Here is a 23,783-nt window from a genome sequence, read left to right as displayed (position 1 = left end):
GTGAAATATATTATCCATTGAACATGAACAACAAGAGTAGCTCAGCTTCAACCATTGCCCGTTGGCCCAGAGGAAGAAACTATGTTGGTTTTCTTGATGAATAAATGATGCAAAACATGATGCTGTTATCACGTTCACTGAGGAGCCCAAACAAGACGTGTGACGCCACTGAAAAGCTGAAAAACTCCACTTTACCTGAGTTTTTAAGGTGTATGGATAGGATTAGCTCTTCAAAACATTTTAGAACAATAACTTTTTTAGCTTCTAACTATTTTAGCCGTCTAGGTCTTTGAGTATTTAAATCGACACAGAGCTATTGATGTAAAAATCACATCCAGCTGGTGAATATCAAAATCTAAACTAACTTAACTAACTTAAACCTGCAGCTGCTTCTGCTTTGAATTATTCCTCACGCATCCCCAGCTGATTGTGACTGATTAAGCAATTTGTCTCCAACGCTGAGAGAAAACTCAGATGGGTTCCCTGGTTTCCCCTGACTTTGCAATGTGCTGCTTTGATTAATCACCATGAAGCAAATGTGCAGTGTTTAAGGCTGACTAGTTAATCACTATCATCTGTAATGCTGAGTCTAACAGATGCTGACAGACTCCCATCTTTTGTCTAAACACTCATTAAATTTGTGACCTTTTCTGGATGATAAAGCGTCTCTGATGCTTTCTTCTCGGGGGTTTCTTGAATTTAATTTCATTACATTGTGTTTCTCGCTTATGTTTTTTAAATGGGGACAGTTATTAATTCAAAGAAGGCAGGCTGCCTGTGCTAACATCCAGGAAACATTCACATTCTGTCCATGCCTTGGAGATGTCGCCCTGCATCTAAATCAGCAAGAGTCTCTGATTATTTTCTCAATTAATCGATTTATCATTTCATAAAATGTTGTGAAAAGCATCTGTTATAAGTTCCTACAGCCCAAGAAGCAAATATATTCAATTTACTATCATCATGACGAGGCAAACAGCAAATCCTCACACTTGAAAAGCTGAAACAAAATAGTCGAAAGTTTTGCTTGAAAAATGACATTTAATTAATATTCAAACTAATATATACTAAACTAATATATATAAATGCACTTTATGGGGGATTTTTGGCTTCAGATGTATAGCATAGATTTGAGCAATTCACCTTGCCCTGAAAGAGTGTTAATAGAGTGTGGATCAAACAGAAAATTCAAATGTGTTCTTTCAGGAAAGGTCACTGTCATCTATTTTTAAAGCACTGCCACCAGAGCTGTGGAGGGAGGGGTGTGAGATCCTCTGTGATCTTGACCCTCATCATCACCTACACGCATACACATAAATCACAGTACAAAGCCATTCTGGTTCAATTCAAATTGTGCAGAACAATTTATTTTTTGTGTGTTTCATTTTAATGTTTTACATCACAAAAATTCTGTTACACACAGTTACAACAGCAGTGTGTTCACATTACACATTTTGACTCCATGACATGTCTTCTTTCAGACTCGTGGAAAGAAAACACACAAAATACACATGCCTCTGTACAGCCACTGTATATAAGGGGAAATCAGCCTCTGTACAGGAGGGGGACACAGCCTCTGTATATAAGGGGGAAGCAGCCTCTGTACAGGAGGGGGACACAGCCTCTGTATATAAGGGGGACGCAGCCTCCGTACATGGGGAGACACAGCCTCTGTATATAAGGGGGACGCAGCCTCCGTACATGGGGAGACACAGCCTCTGTATATAAAGGGGACGCACCCTCCGTACATGGGGAGACACAGCCTCTGTATATAAGGGGGACGCACCCTCTGTACATGGGGGACACAGCCTCTGTATATAAGGGGGACGCAGCCTCTGTACAGGGGGGACACAGCATCTAATGGTCATAGAGGCCATTTGATTAAAGCTTTGTTTTCTCCTTCCTCTCTGTCCACAGATGGCCTCAGCAACAGCGACCTACGGGCAGAAGGAGTCTTCGGACCAAAACTTTGACTATATGTTCAAGATCCTCATCATTGGCAACAGCAGCGTGGGCAAAACTTCCTTCTTGTTCCGCTACGCCGACGACTCCTTCACACCAGCCTTTGTCAGTACGGTGGGCATCGACTTCAAGGTGAAGACCATCTACAGGAATGACAAGAGGATCAAATTACAGATCTGGGTAAGAGATCCGGAGATGTGTTGAGTTTCCTGGAAGGAGGGAAATTAAACTCTGAAGATCTATAATCAAACCAAACACCCTTCATTTTCTCCCACAACATCACGACCTGCAGCTGGTCAATAGTCTACAGTAACTGCATTTTGTGCCACATGTGTCCAACGTTTTCCCTCTGCTTCCACCATGTTCCAAGTGCATTTGTCTTGTCTTTCTTCTGTGTACTTCTTGGATGAATCTTTTTGAGGACAGATCTGTCCTGAGTGATCACAAGTGGACTGCTCTATGTACAGGTGTGAATGCCCCCATTGAGGGCACATTTACGATCTGACCGCTCTTTTTCTTCTTTTAGCAACTGATGGGAAATAAGACAAGAAATGAAATATAATAAATAAGATAATAAGATAATAATAAGACTGAAATAAGACAACACAATGTCTGTTTCAACTGATCTAACCAATGAACTAGTAACTGCAATGTCCCCAGTATCCCTTAAAAAATCAGACAATTTAGAGAGTTGTTGAGTGAGGAGAAACTTAAACTTCAGCAGTAAATGCACCACAGTAAGATGTTTCTTTCCTTGTAAAAAGTGTCAAAAAGTGGCAGCCTGTCTGTTTCTGTGTCTAAAGTTTGTGTTACCTGCCAAAATTCAGAAGCTGTATGAACACACTGATTTCACCATTCACATTTATGAAAGAAGACAACATTTCATTCACAATAAACATGTCAAATTTTAGAAATTTTACAGTAAACAGGAACGTATAGACAACTTCTTTGTTTCCCGTGGAAAAAGTCCCCAGCCACTCAGTTTTGTAGGTTTTTGTGTTAGGAGAAACTAGAAACTTTGTGAAACGTGGTCTGTGACAAATTCTTATTTATTTGGTCCTTCTGCTTAAATTTGGGAAATGTTATACATGGAGATGTTTCTTTCCTTGTGTAAAAATGTTGCGTCTATTTGTTCCAGCGATGTACATGTTTGTTTACATATATAGCTGGAAAGTGTTACCAGTTCTGAGTCTTGGGTCAACGGAAATTAGTATACTTCAACCAAAGTGCATGTCGGATGGTTGATCAAAATCTGAAACCCCCTCCCCCTACACCTTTCCGACACCTTTCTGAAACCACAACCACAGTGAGAAGGTTAGCTTGATACTTGTGAAAGAGAGAGAATGCTAAGTCGTTGTGATTCTCACTTGAACCTTAGAAACAAAACCTGAATGTGAGTCACGTTTTCTTAATGAGACCTAATAATACAGCAAATAATATTTCATAAGACGTTTCATAACATGTTCAACAGTTCTTGTTCGCTGTGAGACACTGCCCTGTGGTGCCGTTTTATTATGCAAACTGTTCTCACATCGCATGCAGCGCCGTCCTCTCTGCAGCCTGCTCATCCAGCTCACCGCTGGAGTAGAACACAGTAAACAATAAAGATAATGACAAGAGAGCAAAACACATCACAGGTTGTTTTTTTTTTTTTTCAGTAGTAACCACAATTACAGAGCAAAGGCAAGATGTGAGGCTCAAGCTCCCTGAGCTGCAGGAAACTGGTGTTTCAGTATCACAGTGTTGATCATGACACCTTTTACCTTTACTACACATTATGCCGCCGTGTGTGTGTGTGCGCGCGTGTGTTGTGTGTGTGTGTGTATATGGCTGTCGCTGTTGTCAGCCTTTGCCAGGTCTTGCCTCTAGTAAGGAAGACACGATCGGCCAATCAGAGCATGAGAAACAGATGACTGGGTGCTGCTCTCCCCTCCCCCATTACTACACATCTCCCCGAGTATCCATCCCCTACATCCTCTGCACACGTGTACACACACTCACACTCACACACACACACACACACACACACGCACACACACACACACACACACACACACGCACACACACACACACACACACATACATACACACATAAAATCCCCATCCCCCATCTCTCAGCAATTCTCTCAGCTGAGAGTAAAATGAAAACGGTGAACATACAGAATGTATATTTATTTCACAGTGTGCAGTTAATCCCATTTACATAGATTCATGCTTATGTTCTGTGTCATATGAATATAATCTCACTTGAATGGGACACCCTTTGTCATTATGCTGAAGACTATAACGACTACATTCATAATGTCAGCGCTCATGGGTGTAGTTAGTGTTGGGCTGCAACTATAATTTAAAAAAAAAAAAAATCTCTGATCAACCCAAAGATATGCAATTTATGATTATGATCTCTCTCTCTCTCTCTCTCTCTCTCTCTCCCTCTCTCGTATGTTTTGCTGCAATACAGAAATATTGTAAACTGCAATGAGCCTGGTTTCCTCTATTGTGAAAACGTCAGCTGAAAAAACTTACTGATGAAACTATAAAACATATTTTAGTGCAACAACTAGAAGTAAATGGTATTGTTTGTTGTCGTCTGGCTGCCTTAGTGTTTCCTTTCGAACGAAGAGCCAAAACTAGACCCGCCCAACTCGCAGTACCTCACCCATCAGCAGGAGGTTATATTGGTCCAATACAGCACAGTGCATTGTGGTTATTGAAGGTTTTCTACCTTTTGAGCAACATGGAATACCACAGCCCTTTTTCTCTGTTTTCTCTGGTCACGTAGCACCAGTTTAAAAAATATTTACTGTAAATCTTTCTACTGCATAGACAGCCCAGTTTTATGCAAGGGCCATCTTTCCAGTGGTGAAATACTTCTTTTCATATATACAGTCAGGTCCATAAATATTGGGACATCAACACAATTCTCTTCTTTTCGGCTCTATACACCACTACAATGGATTTGAAATGAAACGAGTAAGATGTGCTTTAACTGCAGACTTTCAGCTTTAATTTGAGGGTATTTACATCCAAATCAGGTGAACGGTGTAGGAATTACAACAGTTTCTATATATGCCTCCCACTTTTTAGGGGACCAAAAGTAATGGGACAATTGACTCAAAAGCTATGTCATGGACAGGTGTGGGCTATTCACTCGTTATGTCATCATCAATTAAGCAGGTAAAAGGTTCATTCTGGAGTTCATTCCAGGTATGACATTTGCATTTGGAATCTGTTGCTGTTACCTCTCAATATGAGATCCAAGGAGCTGTCACTGTCAGTGAAGCAAACCATCATTAGGCAAACCCATCAAAGAAATAGCAAAAACATTAGGTGTGGCCAAATCAACTGTTTGGAACATTCTTAAAAAGAAAGAATGCACCGGTGAGCTCAGCAACACCAAAAGACCTGGAAGACCACGGAAAACAACTGTGGTGGACAACAGAAGAATTCTTTCCCTGGTGAAGAAAAACCCCTTCACAATAGTTGGCCAGATCAACAACACTCTCCAGGAGGTAGGTGTATGTGTTTCAAAGTCAACAATCAAAAGAAGACTTCACCAGAGTGAATACAGGGGGTTCACCACAAGATGTAAACCATTGGTGAGCCTCAAAAACAGGAAGACCAGATTAGAATTTGCCAAACAACACCTAAAAAAGCCTTTACAGTTCTGGAAGAACATCCTATGGACAGATGAGACCAAGATCAACTTGTACCACAGTGATGGGAAGAGAAGAGTGTGGAGAAGGAAAGGAACTGCTCATGATCCAAAACATACCACCTCATCAGTGAAGCATGGTGGTGGTAGTGTCATGGCGTGGGCATGTATGGCTGCCAATGGAACTGGTTCCCTTGTATTTATTGATGATGTAACTGCTAACAAAAGCAGCAGGATGAATTCTGAAGTGTTTTCGAGCAATATTATCTTCTCATAGTCAGCCAAATGCTTCAGAACTCATTGGACGGCGCTTCACAGTGCAGATGGACAATGACCCAAAGCATACTGCAAAAGCAACCAAAGAGTTTTTTAAGACAAATAAGTGGAATGTTATGCAATGGCCAAGTCAATCACCTGACCTGAATCCGATTGAGCATGCGTTTCACTTGCTAAAGACCAAACTGAAGGGAAAATGCCCCAAGAACAAGCAGGAACTGAAGACCGTTGCAGTAGAGGCCTGGCAGAGTATCACCGGGGATGAAACCCAGCGTCTGGTGATGTCTATGCCTTCCAGACTTCAGGCTGTAATTGACTGCAAAGGATTTGCAACCAAGTATTAAACATTGAAAGTTTGATTTATGATTGTTTAGTTTGTCCCATTACTTTTGGTCCCCTAAAAAGTGGGAATCATATATAGAAACTGTTGTAATTCCTACACCGTTCACCTGATTTGGATGTAAATACCCTCAAATTAAAGCTGAAAGTCTGCAGTTAAAGCACATATTGTTCGTTTCATTTCAAATCCATTGTAGTGGTGTATAGAGCCAAGAAGAAGAGAATTGTGTCAATGTCCCAATATTTATGGACCTGACTGTAATTGATCTAAGTTGTTGAGGAATTGTATTAGCACTAGTCTAATAAGACAGAATCACTTCCCATGTCTCACCTTGTGACATCAGTTGATAGTGCCATAAAAAAACATTTGTATGGACTAGGGGTAGACCGATTATTGGGACCGATGTTCAGCATTTTTATGATTACTGGCATTGGTGTTTTTTTTATATCTGATTGCCGATTAAATAAAAAAATATATATATATTTATCAACAACCTTTCTCCATTAGTGGTCACCACTGTGGTCTCAGTGTCTACAACAATATCTGATGTCACGAGTAATAGCCGTTCAGCAGTGAATAATCTGAATTTCCTAGCTAAAGTTATCAAATAAATGAAGTGGAGTGAAGGTATAAAGTAGCAGAATATGGAAATACTGAAGCAAAGTACCTTTAAATTGTACATAAGTACAGTACTTGAGTAAATTGTATTTGGTTACATTCCATCTCTTGTTATTCCTGACTTTGAGACTAAGATTTTTATTTTCCTGTAAATGTTCCAATTATCGGTTATCAGTCTCCTGAATTACTAATATTTGGCCCTGAACTAACCACATTGGTCGACCCCTAGTATAGACCAACTACAAACTTTGTCATGTTTTTACACCTTCAGAAAACCTCTGATTTATTTTTTGTTTTCCTTTTTTTTTCCTCAACTCACTTTGTCCCCACATCACATAGCCTCGCTGTGTCTTGGTTTTGACTCGTGTTTCGTTGAATTAAATCAAACTTTCTTCAGTGTACTCATGAGTCTAGGAAGCAGGGAAACCAACGAATGAGTGTTTATTTGAAGAGAAAGCTCTTACAGTCTTTAAGAAAAATATACAGAATGTTCCTGTAGTCTAGCACAGACATAAACAATTATAGCAAATAGAAGATTATCCTAGTTCACCTCTATTACACAATTAAAAATAAGGAGAAACTGTTCGATAATAACTTTGATAATAACAGTAATTTTTCCCTCAATGACTTTCCCTCCCTGCTTTTCTCACACATCCATATCAAACTTAATCAATCTGCTTACAAGCCGTTTGCTCATCTAATATTTTCACAGTTTTAACTGTTTTCTGGGCTCGTGGTGAAAGATGAGTACTCCACTGTGTTCATTATGTAACGCCACTCGGTGCTACCTACATGGACATTTGAGGTATAGAGCTGCAGCTCTCATCCTGAGTGTCCTGCAGCACACTGAGTGGATGAGCAGGACATAAAACTGCAGAACATTATAACCAACAATATGGAGCTGCAGCTCTCTAAATATAGATGTCACACAATATTCTTGTGACCTGAGGAGGATCATGTGTGATTGAGTGAATGGACACATTGATGAATCCAAGAGGAAAGAAACTAAGCAGAATTTGTTGTATTTGTACACATTTATGGACTCTCTTTGTCAGGGATTGCAGTCCCTGTTAAAGTCCCCGTAGCATTCAAAGGAAGCATATGAATGCTTGAATAACGGTTTATAACTCACAATTATTCCTATAATGTTGCTGTAATATTTCTGTGATCATTCAGTAGGGTTTATGCTAATGAGCACCAAGCCACCCCTGTAACAAAACATTTTAGAAGAGACATGACTACAGATACAGCTTTTACTCAAGGGTTAGGACCAACCCTCTTTAAACAGCAACAAATCACCTTATACTTACAACTGGTTACCTCCACTAGACTTTGCAGGTGTTGTGGAGTGATGACGTTGGATCATGAGCTGCTCAGCTCAGAGAGAGAGAGAGACGCAGGACGTTGGGAAACAGAAACACCAGGCTTTAATTCCCTGAGCATTCATTAGGGTTAAACTCTGAAATTCAACCTCGCCTTTTGTGTAAAAGGAGAGAGGGAAGGAGGAAGAGGCAGAGCTCTCAGCGAGTTGATGACGGCAGAAAACAGGAGAGGCCTTTTAAAAATCTTGAATATTTGAGTCATTTCTAAAATAACTTTCCGAATCTTTTGTTCCAGGCTACACATAAACACAAATAAAAACAGGTTATTACCACAATCTGCAAACTTCTGCAAACTGCTCTGACATCACGCCTTTTAATTTGCAATTTCCTACTCTCATGGGGTCTTTGTTCCATTTTTTGTTTTTTGTTTGTGCTCTTAATGTTTTATTAGGATAGTGCATTTTTAATGCAGGATAGAAGATTGGTGCACACGAATCTCGCAACCGAGTGGTGATGCTCTGTAAACCAATCAAGGCTTGTGTCTCTGAAGAAAAACCAGGCTGATTAAAAAGTAGAAAATGGGTTCAACGACAAATTCAGTATGTTAAAATGCTGTGTCAGTGGTGTGTTACCCACCAAAGTGGCTGTTAAAGTTCTTTTTTTTTTCAAGATTAATTCAGATTTTAAAATGTTGGATTGGATAAATGTATATAACTTTGAGTCTAGAGCAAAATATAAATAACATTTAGCTGCTAAATTAACTGTCTCACAGAAAGTGCTGTGGCATGGAAACCTCTCAGATTGTCTGGCTAAAACTAGTAAACTGCTGGACTACTACTCTTGATGTATAATACTAGTTGCCTTTCCTTTTAGTTATTTAAACGTGAATATGATTTTTGTATTTTCCTGGTGCCTATTTCTTTAAATTTAGAAACACAAAATAGGTTTATTTTAATAGAATGAAATTGTCAGAGTTGCAGAGTGTTTGCTGAAAACACTTGAGTGCTTCTGCCAAATGTCTGACATGTGAGAAATGAGGAAATATTACCAGTTAGACTGTCTGAAGACCTAAAATTTTATCTTCAACCTAACCTGTGAGAAGTGTCGGTGAGTAATGACTTCATAAAAACATCTCTAACTGCTGCTGTTCCTCTTTTGTTATTCCAGGACACGGCGGGTCAGGAACGTTACCGCACCATAACCACGGCCTACTATCGAGGAGCCATGGGCTTCATCCTCATGTATGACATCACCAACGAGGAGTCATTCAACGCTGTCCAGGACTGGTATGTGATTGGCTCAGGGGTGTGTCACATGAGAGTAAACCGACACTGTGGAGTTTCACCTGTGAGAGGGAGTGCTGCGTGGATGATGGATCAGGTGGTGTCTTGATAATCGGCTCCAGACTGGAAATAGATGTAGAGATATTGTAGATTGATGATCCAGTTCAGGTTTCTGTTCGTATTGTTCGGTCCACGGCTTCCTCTGTGGCTGCAGAGGAACTGGATGCTGCGACGATCGTTATCTTTATCCTTTTTGTTTCCTGTCAGTGTCATTTCTCTGCTGTAAAGTTACTCTGACTGTCCTTCAAGAAAAAGTATTCTTATTTAACTTTTACCCACATTACTACCGAATGTCAGCGTCTAAGTTTTCTTTTCATTGGTCCTTCATCCTTTCTCTCGTCATCATACTGAACACAGCTCTTGTTTTTAAGTCCACTGTAGTTGAAGAAGACAAAACCAAAAGTCTTGTTCGCTGCAGAAACTATAACGAAACCTGTGGGGTTTTTGTGTCTTAGAAAAATAACATTCAGTTAGACAAGACAAATTCACTAACAAGCAGTGGTAGAGGTGGTACTCAAATCTTGATTTCACTCGGTGGCTAAGTTGCATTGTGGGTAATGTAGGTGCCAGGTTTTGAAAAGGAAGAAAAATGCATGGAATAAAAAAAGGGAATATTTCTGGCTCTGCTGTATTGATTTTGATCATTTCTTTTTAAACTGTCCATAATGACTCCAACAGTGTCAGAGGAGTGCAATGTTAGACCAGTGGACTGCAACGCTCCAGCGGCTGTTCTGGGGTGAAAACTACAGCAGAAAAAGGCTTTATATTCTGATTAGAAATCATGTGAAAGGAATGATTCAGACTTCAGGACACGTTCAGCTGCAGTGTGATCAGTATGTCTTTGAGTCTTCTCTCTGACTGCTGGGTGTGTTGGTTTGCAGGTCGACTCAGATCAAGACGTACTCGTGGGACAACGCCCAGGTGCTGCTGGTAGGAAACAAGTGCGACATGGATGACGAGCGAGTGGTGAGCGGAGACAGAGGCCGGCAGCTGTCTGAACACCTCGGTGAGTTCACGGTGTACACACATGCACGCGCACACACACACACACACACACACACACACACACACACACACACACACACACACACACACACACACACACACACACACACACACACACACACACTGTCTATGACTCACTGTTAGGCACACAGACCTGAAATGACTCAATGAATATACAGCTATCAACCAAAGTCTTTAAAGGAACAGTTCACCCCAAATTCAATTTGCTGAAAAAATAAAATAAATAAATTTGATGAAGGTAAGGTATAGAATTCAAATAAAAAAAGACATTATAAAAATGTTTCATGACCTAGTTACTCGATATAATCTACAGACCTCTTTGTGAGCAGTTTCATTTAGTTACTACTTTCCTTCTGCTGAAGAGCAGGATGTAAACATTACACAGGAATTCCTGTTTGTTTTCAAACTGACCAACAAGTTTGGAAATGGTCCAGTAGTTCGCCTCAGCTGGCAGCCGCAACACGGCTGCAATGGCTGCAGCATAATCCTTTGGAAAATCTCTGACCGTCAAATTACGTCCACTTAAAGCTTGCAGGCTGAGGTTGTTATTCTAAGTGTCTGACAACAATACAGAAGCGATTCTTAGAGAATTAGACCTTTGGAACCAGAAGTCACGCTCTATAATCTTGCGAGTTGAGTTGTTGCAGTTGTTGCAGTTGTTGCAGTTGTTGCCTCATCTTGATTGTCAAAAGCAGTTCATTATTCACCCACGACTTGGAAATAAATTCTTGCTTGCAGTTCCTCTAGGCAAATGTCAAACTCCTCTCTTGAACTCTGACTCATGTTTCCACTGTTGTCTTCCTGCAGCAACTCAGCTCTTGTAAGATTTCTTTGTAAAATTTGACTTGTGTTTCTGGTTTCAAAAAGAATCTTATTATTTAACAAAAGGTCTCTCTGTAGGCATCGTTTCCGATAACAACCTCAGCCTGTCAGTAGCAAAAAACTTCACTTTGACTGTCAGAGTTGCCCCAAAGGATTACGTTGCAGCCACTGCAGCCGTGTCGCAGCTGCCTCACTTTTAATAGCTTCCTCCTTGGCTGAGCTGTAACTTAAGCTAGTTTAGTTGGGTGATGATTTCTGGAAGGAGACATCGTTGCTGAGTTGTTTTTTTTTTAAAAATATGTGTTTATATCAAAAACGCATTTATAATTTTGGGGCTTAATGTCCCTTTAAGATGGAGTTTTGGCAGTCCATCTAATTATCAAGATATCATGTTCAACTCTACCAGGTGACACTCTAACACTCTAACCCTCTCTCATGCCCTTTTTCCTTTCCAGGTTTTGAGTTCTTCGAGGCCAGCGCCAAGGACAACATCAACGTGAAGCAGACCTTCGAGCGCCTGGTCGACATCATCTGTGAAAAGATGTCTGAGAGCCTGGACGCTGGAGATCCCGCCGTCACGGGGGCCAAACAGGGGCCCCAGCTGACAGAGCAGCCTGCTCCTCCTCACCAGGACTGTGCATGTTAAAGCTGACTACAGCCCCAAAACCCTTTTCCTCCCTCCTCCTCCTCCTCCTCCTCCTTTAGCTGGACCCCAGGGCCTCGGGTCCATACTCCATCACCCTTCTCACTCACTTTCCCGCTTCTTTCTGTAACCTAGTAAGGATCGTTAGCTGAGGGTCTCAAGAACCAGGTTGAAAAGTGTCTGAAATGCTCCGAGGTGTTCGTGGAACGGTGCTCGAGGTGTTTGCTTCTGGTTCCTCCTCTTAAAGGAGCTAAAAGGTGTCAGTTTTTGTGATCAGTGCGGGTGTTGGTCTGATGCCAAAGCGAGGTCAATCAAACTGGAGTGTTTCAGACTCTTTGCAGCCCTGGTTCTTGAAGGTTCCCTACCCTTCTTCAGTTGTCTCCCTGTTCCTCAGTGTGGTTTTACAAGAAGGATTTGACGGCGTCCGTCCTCAGAGTGCCATTTAAATCCTTCCGATGTTTACAGTACTTTGTTTAAATGTCTTGAAAAGATGTCAGCCTCGGATTTAGTGAAGGCCACAGTGGAGTAAATGAGGGAGGGGTGATCCAGCTGAAATCTGCTCCATACTGATGTGTTACATTTGATTCAGTTGTCTCACCTGGTATCCATACATGGATATTTCAGGTATTAGCAGGTATTTTGTTTTCATTATTCATCTGAGCCTTTTCGTTTGGCCTTTTTTATGTTTTTACTTTTATTTTGTATTCTGGTGCCCCGCTTATTCTTTTCTTACATTAAAACACCAGGTGGGAGAAAATATGAACAAGATAGAGCTAGGTTAAAAAACATAGCAAAAAATGAAGAGACACATTTTATTTAATTATATTTATTTCAAATGTACATATAAATGTTGTGCAATATATATATATATATAATATCTACAGGTATGCATTTCTGGAAATGAATTTTAAAAGGAATGAAGTTCTATGAGGATAGTATCAAATATAAGAGATCTGTGGTGTCGGGTTTGTCTGGATGATGTGTGGCAGCTCCTCCGTGAGTTGTTTCCTTTCCCTGTCGGTTTGGTCTCATGCTGCTTCAAACTTTCTTCAAAAAGAAAAAATTCAGAGGAACCATTTGAATCTGAAATACAAGTTGGAAAAATTCCCAACATGTTTATCATCCTCCCAATCCACTCAGTGTGACTTCCAACACTGCTGCTAATAAAGGGATATACTCTGTGCTGCATCATAAATGTTGTTTAAAGCCAGACAGTGACTGTAGTGAAGCTCACATGATGATTTTTTTAAAACATTCAAACGATTTGAGTCCCTCTAAAAGCTTATGGTGGCAAATGTTTTGATGCTTTTGCCTCAAGATGTTATTGTGCCTGCTGTCACTGAGAGACAATGTAAAAATTTAAGGATATCTGAAAAGCATTTTTGTGCAACACAGCTGTGCAGTTGTGCTCGCTACCAACGCTGCATAATGATATCACAGTCTGCGCTGCTGCCTGCAAAGCTGTCTGACAGCTGACAGACTTGATCGCAGCAAACATTTAGTCGGATAATCACAGCTACTTTATCAAATATCAAACAATAATCATTCAAACAGTTCACCATTCTCTAACGCATGATTGAATGGGTTTGGACGATGCAAACAATGTTGTGTCGTTCGATAATCTTTATGGTATTTTGCCTTTATCGGATTGTTTGAGAGGAAACATCAAGAGAGAATAGTATGAAATCTGACAAGCAGTATATGAACCAGGTACACTGCTGTTACATGGCAGAAATCTTCGCTTGGTCATCACATCACTGAAACTACTGCTAGTCTCTTATTGAGTCACCACAATCAAGTTTGATTGACAGGAATACACAGTATGCTGCCCTACAAAGCCTAACCACAGTAACTACACTATGAAACTGAGGAAAGGCTTCAAAAATGCAGACACAGCACTCTGTCTTTGTATGACCTAAAAAAGATATATAGGTTGTGCAACAACAAACTGCAGTAACAACAATCTTCTTCTTGTCTTTTTCCTGAGAACATCTTGTTTCTTTTTCCATCATATCTGTTTTTAATGTTTGCATGATTAAAAAGTTGAAATCGACGAGTTTATGAGAAACATTCAAGCGATCCTCGAGTAATATTTTGTGACCTGTAACCTCAGAAAACTCAAGGCAGAGCGCAGTACCTATGCTTACTGTGGTCTGCCATGGCTTTTGATTGGATTTTGTAGTTTTTTTTACATCCATTGTTCTCTAAGATAGAGCAAGTTTGAACTTAATGTCTCAAGATCAAACAAACATTTAAAAGTTCAATTCCAGTCATGACTCCAACATTGGAGTTCCTGCGCTTTGGCTTTGTAGGATCAGCAGAATTCACGATACAGAAATAAAACACACATTTCTTTAACATAACTTTTTCACACATCTTTCAAACAGCTGGTCAGATGTATTTTTAAAGTAGTTTGCACTGAAGGAGACTGTATCCAGGATCAAGCATCTGATGTGTTTCCAGTTCACATCAGTTTAAATGCATTACTTTGAAACATGAAGGCGTTGTAAAGACAGGACTGCAGAATCATTAATGCGCTCAGCGATTTAACGTTTCCTCGCCCATAGTGAGACCTCTTCAGAATCAGTATTACACAGTCTGCTTGTCTATTTGTGTGTAATGTTCTCCATAGTGCTCACTGTTCAGGTGAAGTACGGACGGCACTGTTTAAAGTCAAGCAAGCATCAAATAGCTGGAGGCTGTTCACAAGCCCGGTTGCTGCTGAGTTCTTCGAGTCAATGCGGGAATTAAATGTTCTGTTCTGAGGTTTTATTGGTTCCAAGAATGCTGTGTAACCTCACCACATTTCTGCTAACAGCTGCTTCAAGTCTACATAGCATCACCTCCCTCTGGGATTGCTGGTGATTCCTTTGTTTCACTTCATCAAAGATTGCCAGAGAAGCAGCTCTGTTTTTACTGTAGGATGCCAGAATAAGCAGTGTGTTAAAACAGGTGCTGCTTGTTGGACTGAAGTGAAGTCTGGTCATTAATGAATACTTTTATATCCCCTTTTATTTCAGGATTGCTGTTGTTTCCAGTTAAAACAGGCATATAGATAATGATTGAGGAGGCAAAGCACCATAAAAATCATTGCAAAGCTTTCAAACCTTTCACCTTCACCGTTGACTTTTAAATCAAACCTGAATCAGAAAAGCATTTATTTTAACCGTCAAGAAGTGTAGCATTCAAACAATCAATCACAGATGAGCCGCTGACTATTAGAGTTTGAGAAAAATGCGGCCCGGGTCAAAGTGTGACGATCTCATCAGAAAGGAAGTGATGATCACAACAAACCTCTGTTTTTGATCCTGCGTATATTTTACTTCTTACTGGTTGTGACTGTTTCTTTTCCGGTAAAAATCCAAACTTTTAAAACTGTTCTCCTTTCTAATATGTCTTCCTCTCTATATAAACCAGATCTGTAAATACTGTACCTTTGAGTCATATGTGTGGATTGTGTTGTATCGACTCAGGCTTGCAACAAAAAAACAAGGGGAAAAAAAGAGGAGAAAAAGTCAACACTAACAGTAAAAACCTGAAAACCCCCAAAAGAGCCATGTTGTACTGTATCTGCATTCATTTCTAGGCCTGCTCGTGAATGAATGTGTCACTCTGTTACAAAGCAATACACACTACAGCATCTACACGCAAAAGAAACGCCATCCAGCTTGGTAGAGGTTGCCGACTTTAGATCTTCTACTAGCACGCAGAAACGTGTACTTTATTTGGTCTCGTATCACTGCCTCTTCAAATCCTCCTCCGTTCGGGCCATTAAGATGAGAGAATATGCTGTGGATGTTTTTATCTGTACTTTGTGGTAAAACAATAAAAAGTTACTAACAATCAGTTGATTCTTGTTTTTGAAGATTTTGTGCTGTTGGGGATGAGATGGGCACTGCTACTGTAACAGAGTACATTAACTCAACTGCTGCACTCAGGGACAATTTTAGATTTTCTGCTTCTTTATACTTCCTTGGTTTTTTGTTCTTTGTTATTTAAGTACATTTAATAACATATACTTTAAGACTTTTAGTTTTTTGTTTAAAGTCATATTTTAACAACAAATACGGCTTTTGATGAAGTTAAAGTACTAAAATTAACTGATATCCAAGATAAGTGCTAACTTGCTGCATCTTAAGTGTTGTTTTTAACTCAGACTGTAACGTTGAAATCCACAATTATTCAAAATAATGAAATGTTTCAGTTTCAGCAGTGAAGCTGTCGTTCTGGTGGCAAATGTTTGACTGCTTCTTGCCCCGACAGCCTCAAGATGTCACTGTTTCACTCTTCACTTGGAAATGAAAACAAAGTCACACAATGAAAAGATATTTTGTGCAACAAACAGCAGCTTGTCAAAAATTCTAACAATTGTGAAGCTGGGATGTAGACATGTGTATAATAAAGAAAAATGCAAAGCGCCAAAGTTAAGTCAGTATGTCTCAGAAGGGACAGCAAAGGACTTCAGAACCTTGCTGATCAAGTCAATTTTTAATGTCCCTCATAAATATTTGAGAAAGTGATTAAATGTTGGTTTCCACAGATTTATATTTTGGTAGATTAATTATCCAAAGGTTAGATCAAATAGCTATAAATTGTAGGTAAAGAGAAAGTTAAAAATGATCCTTTATTAATATTCATTTTCATAATCTGAGATCAGCAGTGACACTCTGCACAGGAAGCCAGTCAATTAGGCAATAGGTGCTTTTGGCCCATGGCCCATCATTAAGCTTCTGTTTTGGAAAACCCCTACATGAGATTGTTCCAAATAAGTCAGTCATCATCTAAGCCAAGAAAATGAAGTCACGAGTGACGGAGCAGGCTTCAGATGGTGGGCTATATCGCTGTCATTACTGTTAGTTATGCTATGATTTGTCCAAATCTAATGTATTCCTGCCTCAGGCTCAGAGATACTGACAGCAGTTATCTTATTACTTTTGTTCCCTGCTGCAACAATCAGCAAGTCCTTTATGTATATTTTTACTCAGAGGTCAATAAACCCAAAGCAGCATTTCTGTTTCTACATTTCACGGCTTTTCGTGGCGGTTATTTAGAGGCAAAAATATTACAAATTATTGTCTGTTGGGGACATTCATTTCCTCCATTCCCCTACCATATTATATGGTTCTATAAAGCCACTGGGCATGAGATTTTTCAATGATTTTTATCTTATTAAGATTAAAAATATACTGTATATCTAGACCATCATTGGAAAGGAAAATCAAAATAGTATGCATATATACTGTATATTATACATTAACAGATGTTATATATCACATACCACACCTATTTAATGGGAAAACTATGGGATATACCATAACTGACCAATAACATAATTGAACAAAGGACATGAAAAGGACTTTCTGCAGCTCAAATTTTTTTAACTGTAACTCTTTTTTAACAGGAGCCTCCTGCTTATCATATGATACCGACCGCTATTAACAAAGGTTACACAGCGTTTATTGAAAGGCTGATAGAACCAATATTTTGGTGTAATCCTGATCTAAAGGACCTGTCGTTTGATAATATCACAGGGTGGAGATCAGGGAACAACATCTAATCAGATTTAATTCTGCACTGCTGAGTAATAAAGAATATCTCAAATAAATCATTAATAGTACCCCCTCACACTTTAATCTGATGTCTGTTAAGCGACGACTGAAATCAAACATATCCTTATTTTCCTTTGGACACCCTGGAGTTGTTCAAGGTCCCAACATGTTCAACAAAATGTCCCTTCAATTTACAGTGCAGCGACATCATTTGCAATTTCCCAATTAACCAGCAGAGGGAGAACGATACCAGAGGGATGCACATATGCTTCCAAATACTGTTATTACACAACACTGGCTTCACTAATTCAATCTCCATCAGAGGAGGAAGCTATAAATGTACTATAATGACACTCTATTCACTTTGAGTTGTAGTTATGGTGTCAGTGTTGTGCCGGCATACGTTAATTAAACTGAACATGGTCTTTAAACTAATGGTTTCATTTTGTCAGTTTTGCACACAATGACTTGGCCCTTCAGTATGTTTCTGCCAACATGCATGCAAATGAGAGTTTCACCAAAATAGAGGAAACAGTGTTTATTGCCAGCAGCATTTAATTCAGAACACAGCAGCATACAGCCAAGTAACTGTAGGCTAGAGGTGACAGCAACAGTCAGTGCAACAAAAAAGGCTACCACTCGTAACATTAAACCAAGAACACACTGAATAAGAGACACAGTAGAGTAAAAAATAAAATGATAAGATAAATACATGTGTTTGTAAATGTTGAAGTTAATAAACACTGATTAATTGCACCCTTTGACACCCAGCTCTGGGCAACATTCGAGTATGTCAACAACATGCAAACTGTTCCAGAAATGTATGGTAATTAGTCCATATATGTAGATTATCTGTCATATCAAATGTGGGTGTGGACCAAGTCCTCATATATTAATCTGTGTCACATGTGTGCATATCACTGTACAAATACTGAAAATCTGTTTGGTCCATGTTTGAGACTGTATACAGAAACAGCCAGTCTGTAAACATTTTTACAGAAAAAAAAAAAATCTAGATATATCCCCTTTGTCATTTAAGGTGAGCACATAGCACCAAGTAAGTGCCTGGTTCTCTCATCAGGGAATCTCATGACCAAATTCCTGCAAAAAAAATGCAGTTTAATGTTGATTTGAGCACCAGTAAACATATATACGAGGTAGAACAGGATTTCAATCATCGAATATATTAAAGTGTAACGCTCTTCATTTCGGCATAAACCCAATAAACCAATTGGCGACTGTTTATTTAGAAATCGAGTGATTAATTCTGTTGAATCATCTCCACCGGACGGAGGCGTCTGTGGAGATATAGATCCTGGAAATTGCTTTCACTTAATAAAAATGCAACTTATCAGTATTGTCTGATGGCCGATCGGAGCGGGAGAGTCTCATCACACAGTATCATAAACTGTGTTCTACCAGGTATGATGATATCTTAGCCGATGTTCAAAGCAATTGAAACAGACGATTATTAATGTACAGTTTGGCCTACGCGGCCTGGCAATCATTCCCCTAGGAACGGCACACATCTGGGCTACATACAGAAAAACCAACATTAACAAGTCCATGAAGCTTATATGCTGGTCAGTAGCCCAACTGCAGGTCATGTCCTCCGACTAGTGCACCTGGACCTCGTGTGGCAGCAGCTGGCATCCGCTGTTGACATGGGTGAGGACTTTTTGTTTCAGCTGGGCCACTTGCTCCCTCAGCAGGCTCGCCGTTGAGGCCAGATCGGTGTTGTGGCTTTTCAGCGATTTGACCTTGTCCTCCAGCCTGGAGATCCGCTCCAGTTTGCGCATCCGACACTTGGAGGCTGCAATCCGGTTCCGCAGCCTCTTCCTCTCGGCTTTCATGCGCTCCTGTGAGTCAATGTCGATGGGAGACAGCGGCGGACTCTCCCCGAAGCTCTGCACGTCTGGGACCGTCTGAGGCTCCTCCTTTAGCGGCTGGACCCGAGAGAGCTCGGGCTGCGGCGGGGCTGCCCCCAAATGATGCGACGGAGGAGGCGGGAAAGGGACGGTGTCTGTGGAGTAGTTGACGGTGGTTTCCAGCGGCCCGCTGCCGTAACTGTTCAAGTTCGTGTACACAGGTAGATCCGGCTGGATGGTGACCGAGGCGATGTTGGCGCCCAGGTCCAGGCTGCTGTTCGTCTGCCCGGGTCCGCTCAGCTGGTTCTGCTTGTGCAGGTCCTCCAGCGCCTTCACGAAGCCCTCGGCGAACTCCTGCTCGTCCGTCACCGTCTTCGGGTAGAGGAACTGGGAGCTGGTGGGCGTCGTCGTGACCATCCCGTTGGACTGGATGATGAGCCGCTCCAGCTCCGGGGAGGCCAGTTTGAGCAGCCCCAGGTCCGGGGAGCTGAGGAGGCTCTCGGCGTCGCGGAGATGCGGCTTGAGGTCAGCGTCGTCCGCCAGGCTCAAGTTAATATCCTTCTTCATCATTATTTCCGTTTCGCAATGACAAGTCGAAGTGTTCGGCGCTCCCTCAGAACGGAGCCCAGCCCATAACCACAGGAACAAACGGCACTGTTCAATGAAATATGTCCTGTTTCATTAACGTTGTGACACCTCAGTCTTCTGCTCGGACCTGACTGTACTGTGTGCCCGCTCGCGCCGCCTCGAGCTTTTCTAGGCTCGCACGTTCCATTATGTCACATCAGAGCACGCGCACTGGGCAGAAATGACGTTTTCCACACTTTTATTTTAATAACGCTGATCAGAGAGGCGCAGAGAAGAGGGAGGTCTCACTCTGTGCAGCTTTTTGGATTAGATTTTTTTTTTTAAAATTTTAGCGATGATGTATTTTTGTAGGCTTACCCGGAAGTGGTGAACCAGAATCTTTATTGTAGAATTAATGATGATAGCAAAATTGAGGCTTTATGAGACCTTATAGGTTTCCTGTGCAAATTTAAAGAATATTAAAAGTCTGGCACTGGTTGACACTAAGAAAAAGTAAGAAAACTAAGAAAAAAAACCCTATTAACTTTTCAAATATGAATAATGTGTTGTTTAGTACCTTTTTTTCTTTTACCTTTTCAACCCCAAGCAGATTAAATTTGCAGTCAAATGATGTGCTTGTATATTTGATTGTTTTTCAATAAAGTTCATTTTAAAAAAATAGCATTTTGGAAAGTGTCATGAGATGACTTTTGGTCATCTGGTTCCCTCAACAAAAATCCAATGGGATTTTTGTTGAGGGAACCAGATGACCAAAAGTGTGATTTTTGTTTTTGTTGAGGGGCAATAAATCTGGTCATACTGACAACTGCAGTTATATGAAAGAGTAGTTTGTTAGTTTTGTTTTGAGGACCAGCTCTACAATGTTTAAGTTACAGGTTTGTTGAACGTTTTGAAGAGATAATGTGACTACCGCGACTGTTGGCTGTGTAGTCTTTATAATTACGTATTTTCACAGAAAATAAAGCAGTAACATCCCCGCGACCCTCACGGATAAAGCGGTCAAGAAAATGAGATGAGAGATGAGATGAGATTATGTTATATGAATGCGAGTCTATGAATGATCATCAACATCCATTCAAAGTGTTTGGGTTTTTTCCTGGATTGCAAATGTTGATTTTTTTTTCCTCAGAAAGGAAACTTAATTTTCCTTTCAACCACTGAGAGATGTTTTTTTTGTGGGTTTTCCCAAAACACAGCAACTATATTTAGCAAAATATTACCTCTTTTTAAGTAACATACACTAGCTAAATGCTAATCTCTATTTATTTTCCTCGATAAACAACTAGTGTGAAGTGTGTTATGCCTCTTTGTATGTTAAAGTCAATGACAGATGACACACATGCTCTTACTCGATTATAGTTGTGTACACACTTCTGTAACAGCAGAGCATCTGAATAAGAGTTGTTGGATGCTCCCGGAAAGAAAAGTAAAAGGACCTTCTTGTGTTCAAATTTTGAGAGAGTGGCTCATTTTCTCAATAGATGATCTTTGGTACCAGCTCTATTGCCATGGAGAGGAAGGAGAAACTACAAACACTGAGGTGGTACATTGAGGTTTGATGTCATGGTGATTATTGACTGGTACTTGTCTTGTTTACATTTTCACACTAGTAGAATTAATATGTAAATTTAGTGTTATTGTTACCAAACAGGAGGATATAATGGAAGTATCAGCTTGAATAATTCTGGACATGAAGCGAAGAAAACAGTTGACGTCTTGCTGCTTACTTCTGTTTTATGCCCTCAGCTGAGACACTTGTTGTATTCCTGCACATCAGAATTAGGAGAAGTTGAATCTGAAACTAATCTGATTTCAACACTTCCTCTGGTCAGTTCACAGTTTTCAAGATGTGTTTGAGTTGGTCTTGCACGCAGCACACCCATCTGATGACAAAGTCACATGATAATTTCAATTTCAACCCAAGAGTTTCCATTTTGCAGGACGGATTTTACCTTCCCTTTGTTGTCCATTTTTAATTACAGTATTTTAGGTCAGCCTTTTTACCACCAGTGAATATGGTGGAAATCTTCTGTGCAATTTTGGTGAACTCTTGTCCATGATATTACCTCCTCCCACATCCAATAGATTCATTTTATTTCATTCAATAATCTTACAAAGTATTCTGACCAGGGCTGCTATCATTCTACTACTACTCACTTTTGTACACCTGCATACCACTTTTGTGTATTTCAAGCTACAGTAAATATACTCAGAATTACTGTTGTAAAATTTCCTCAGGTATTTAAATCATTACATTCCTGATATTTGCAGAAGTCTGTGTTTGGTTTCCTCTTTTTTCATGTGATTTTTGCTCTCTTTTCATAAATAAACAGATGCAAGCAGCAGACAATCAGTTTATTAAGGTAAAGATTTGATAATGGATCAAAACCCAAAAGTATGTGGAGCTAAATATCATGGAATAGACGACGGCCCGTGTGTCCTTCATCAAACAGTGGCTCTGGACTGTAAAGGGTTACACAGAGGGGGTATGTGCGTCACAGGTAGGCCCCATCCATCAGTGCAAAGCTTCGTGTGGGTGGATCACATGATGAACCCTGTGATGTCAGATCTCTTAACGCTATGGCGGAAATGGAGGTGTCTCTGTGTGTGTGTGTGTGTATGTGTGATGGAGGGGGGTGAAGGGTTGGGGTAAACCAACAGAGGAGAGATATTTTTGTCTGAATATCGGTGTAGTGAGAGTGGGGGTGTTGAGTCTGAAAGAAACAAAAGGGTAGCTGGAAAAGGATGTAACACACACACCACACTTTCTTTCATTCTCTTTCCCTTTAACACAACCAAAATGTACAAAATGTGACATTTGGAGATAAGACACATTTTTAGTTTCTGGTACCGAAGTTTTGCTCGCTCTCATTTAGCAAGCCATGAATGTTGATGACATTCAAACGAATTTGTTCTTAAGATACTGAAGGTGTCAGGTCAAATCATTTCCCCACAATTCTAGAAATCTAGTCTTGTAATCAATTTATTTAGCATTATTTAATTTTCAAATAGCAGCTGTACATTAGATAATACTTACAGTGAAAAAAAATACTGTAATGAATGTAGAATTTATTCAAATTGAATTCAGATTTTTCATTCGTTTGACGCTGTGTGACGAAACTGAAATTCAAAATGTAACACTCCACTTTTGATTTTGTAATTGAGAATGCATAACTACAAAACATGGCAGAAAAAACACTACAAATTAAATTTGAAGTTGCCGTATCAAAATAAGTGTTAAATCGCTCTGTATTCAAACAGTAATCACTGTTATAGATGTTATAGACCCATGTCTCTCCTCCCCCTACTCATACGGTAAAAAAAAAACATTTTTTGGTATCCCTGCACAATTTATCCAATCAGGACAGAGAACTCCATAAAGAGGCGGTCCTGTCTGCTCGGGGAACGCGCAGAGAGCAGGAACCTCCTGTTTAACGGCAATGGCACAACATGGAAAGCTACCGACTCCAGTGTTCCTGGTGACGGCTTATACTACCAAACAGGCCAAGGGATGAAAAACGCTTGAAGAAAAGAAAGAGGTGCTTTGAAAGAAAGAAAGGAGTTGTGCAAGTGTGGTGACGTAGAGAGGAGGGAGGGGATTGTGAACTGCAAAATTGACCGGAAGTTAGCTAGAATGACTACAGCACTAAATGTAAAATGGACTTGTATTTTAATTTCCAAACTGTCAGACGACACACAACCAAATAAAAATAAAACAGTAAACTGGACTGGGGCTCTACAAGAGTCATCCTCTGGGGAATATGAATGTCT

At 40.2% G+C, this 23,783-nt stretch overlaps 2 protein-coding genes across 2 annotated transcripts; one reads left to right on the top strand and one right to left on the bottom strand.

Moving 5' to 3' along the window:
- Nucleotides 1-1,905: 1,905 nt before the first annotated feature.
- rab3ab (RAB3A, member RAS oncogene family, b) lies at nt 1,906-12,988 on the top strand. Its single transcript, XM_073476531.1, has 4 exons — nt 1,906-2,142; nt 9,341-9,459; nt 10,398-10,522; nt 11,820-12,988. The coding sequence occupies exons 1-4, from the start codon at nt 1,918-1,920 to the stop codon at nt 12,008-12,010; spliced, it is 660 nt and encodes a 219-aa protein (XP_073332632.1). The 5' UTR covers nt 1,906-1,917; the 3' UTR covers nt 12,011-12,988.
- Nucleotides 12,989-18,079: 5,091 nt separating this feature from the next.
- On the bottom strand, nt 18,080-20,105 carry LOC141004971 (transcription factor JunD-like). Its single transcript, XM_073476695.1, has one exon. The coding sequence runs from the start codon at nt 19,992-19,994 to the stop codon at nt 19,173-19,175; it is 822 nt and encodes a 273-aa protein (XP_073332796.1). The 5' UTR covers nt 19,995-20,105; the 3' UTR covers nt 18,080-19,172.
- Nucleotides 20,106-23,783: the final 3,678 nt, after the last annotated feature.

Source organism: Pagrus major, chromosome 11 (assembly GCF_040436345.1).
Source record: "Pagrus major chromosome 11, Pma_NU_1.0".
Lineage (NCBI taxonomy): Eukaryota > Metazoa > Chordata > Actinopteri > Spariformes > Sparidae > Pagrus > Pagrus major.
The sequence above is the reverse complement of the archived record's forward strand: the minus strand, read 5'-3'. Positions and strand labels throughout refer to the sequence as shown.

What these genes read in the sequence shown, in the direction of transcription:
- rab3ab (XM_073476531.1), top strand. Translation starts at nt 1,918, where the DNA reads ATGGCCTCAGCAACAGCGACCTACGGGCAGAAGGAGTCTTCGGACCAA. An exon ending in TTCAACGCTGTCCAGGACTG is followed by an intron (nt 9,460 to 10,397) that starts GTATGTGATTGG and finishes GTTGGTTTGCAG; the next exon opens with GTCGACTCAGATCAAGACGT. An exon ending in GCAGCTGTCTGAACACCTCG is followed by an intron (nt 10,523 to 11,819) that starts GTGAGTTCACGG and finishes TTTCCTTTCCAG; the next exon opens with GTTTTGAGTTCTTCGAGGCC.
- LOC141004971 (XM_073476695.1), bottom strand. Translation starts at nt 19,994, where the DNA reads ATGATGAAGAAGGATATTAACTTGAGCCTGGCGGACGACGCTGACCTC.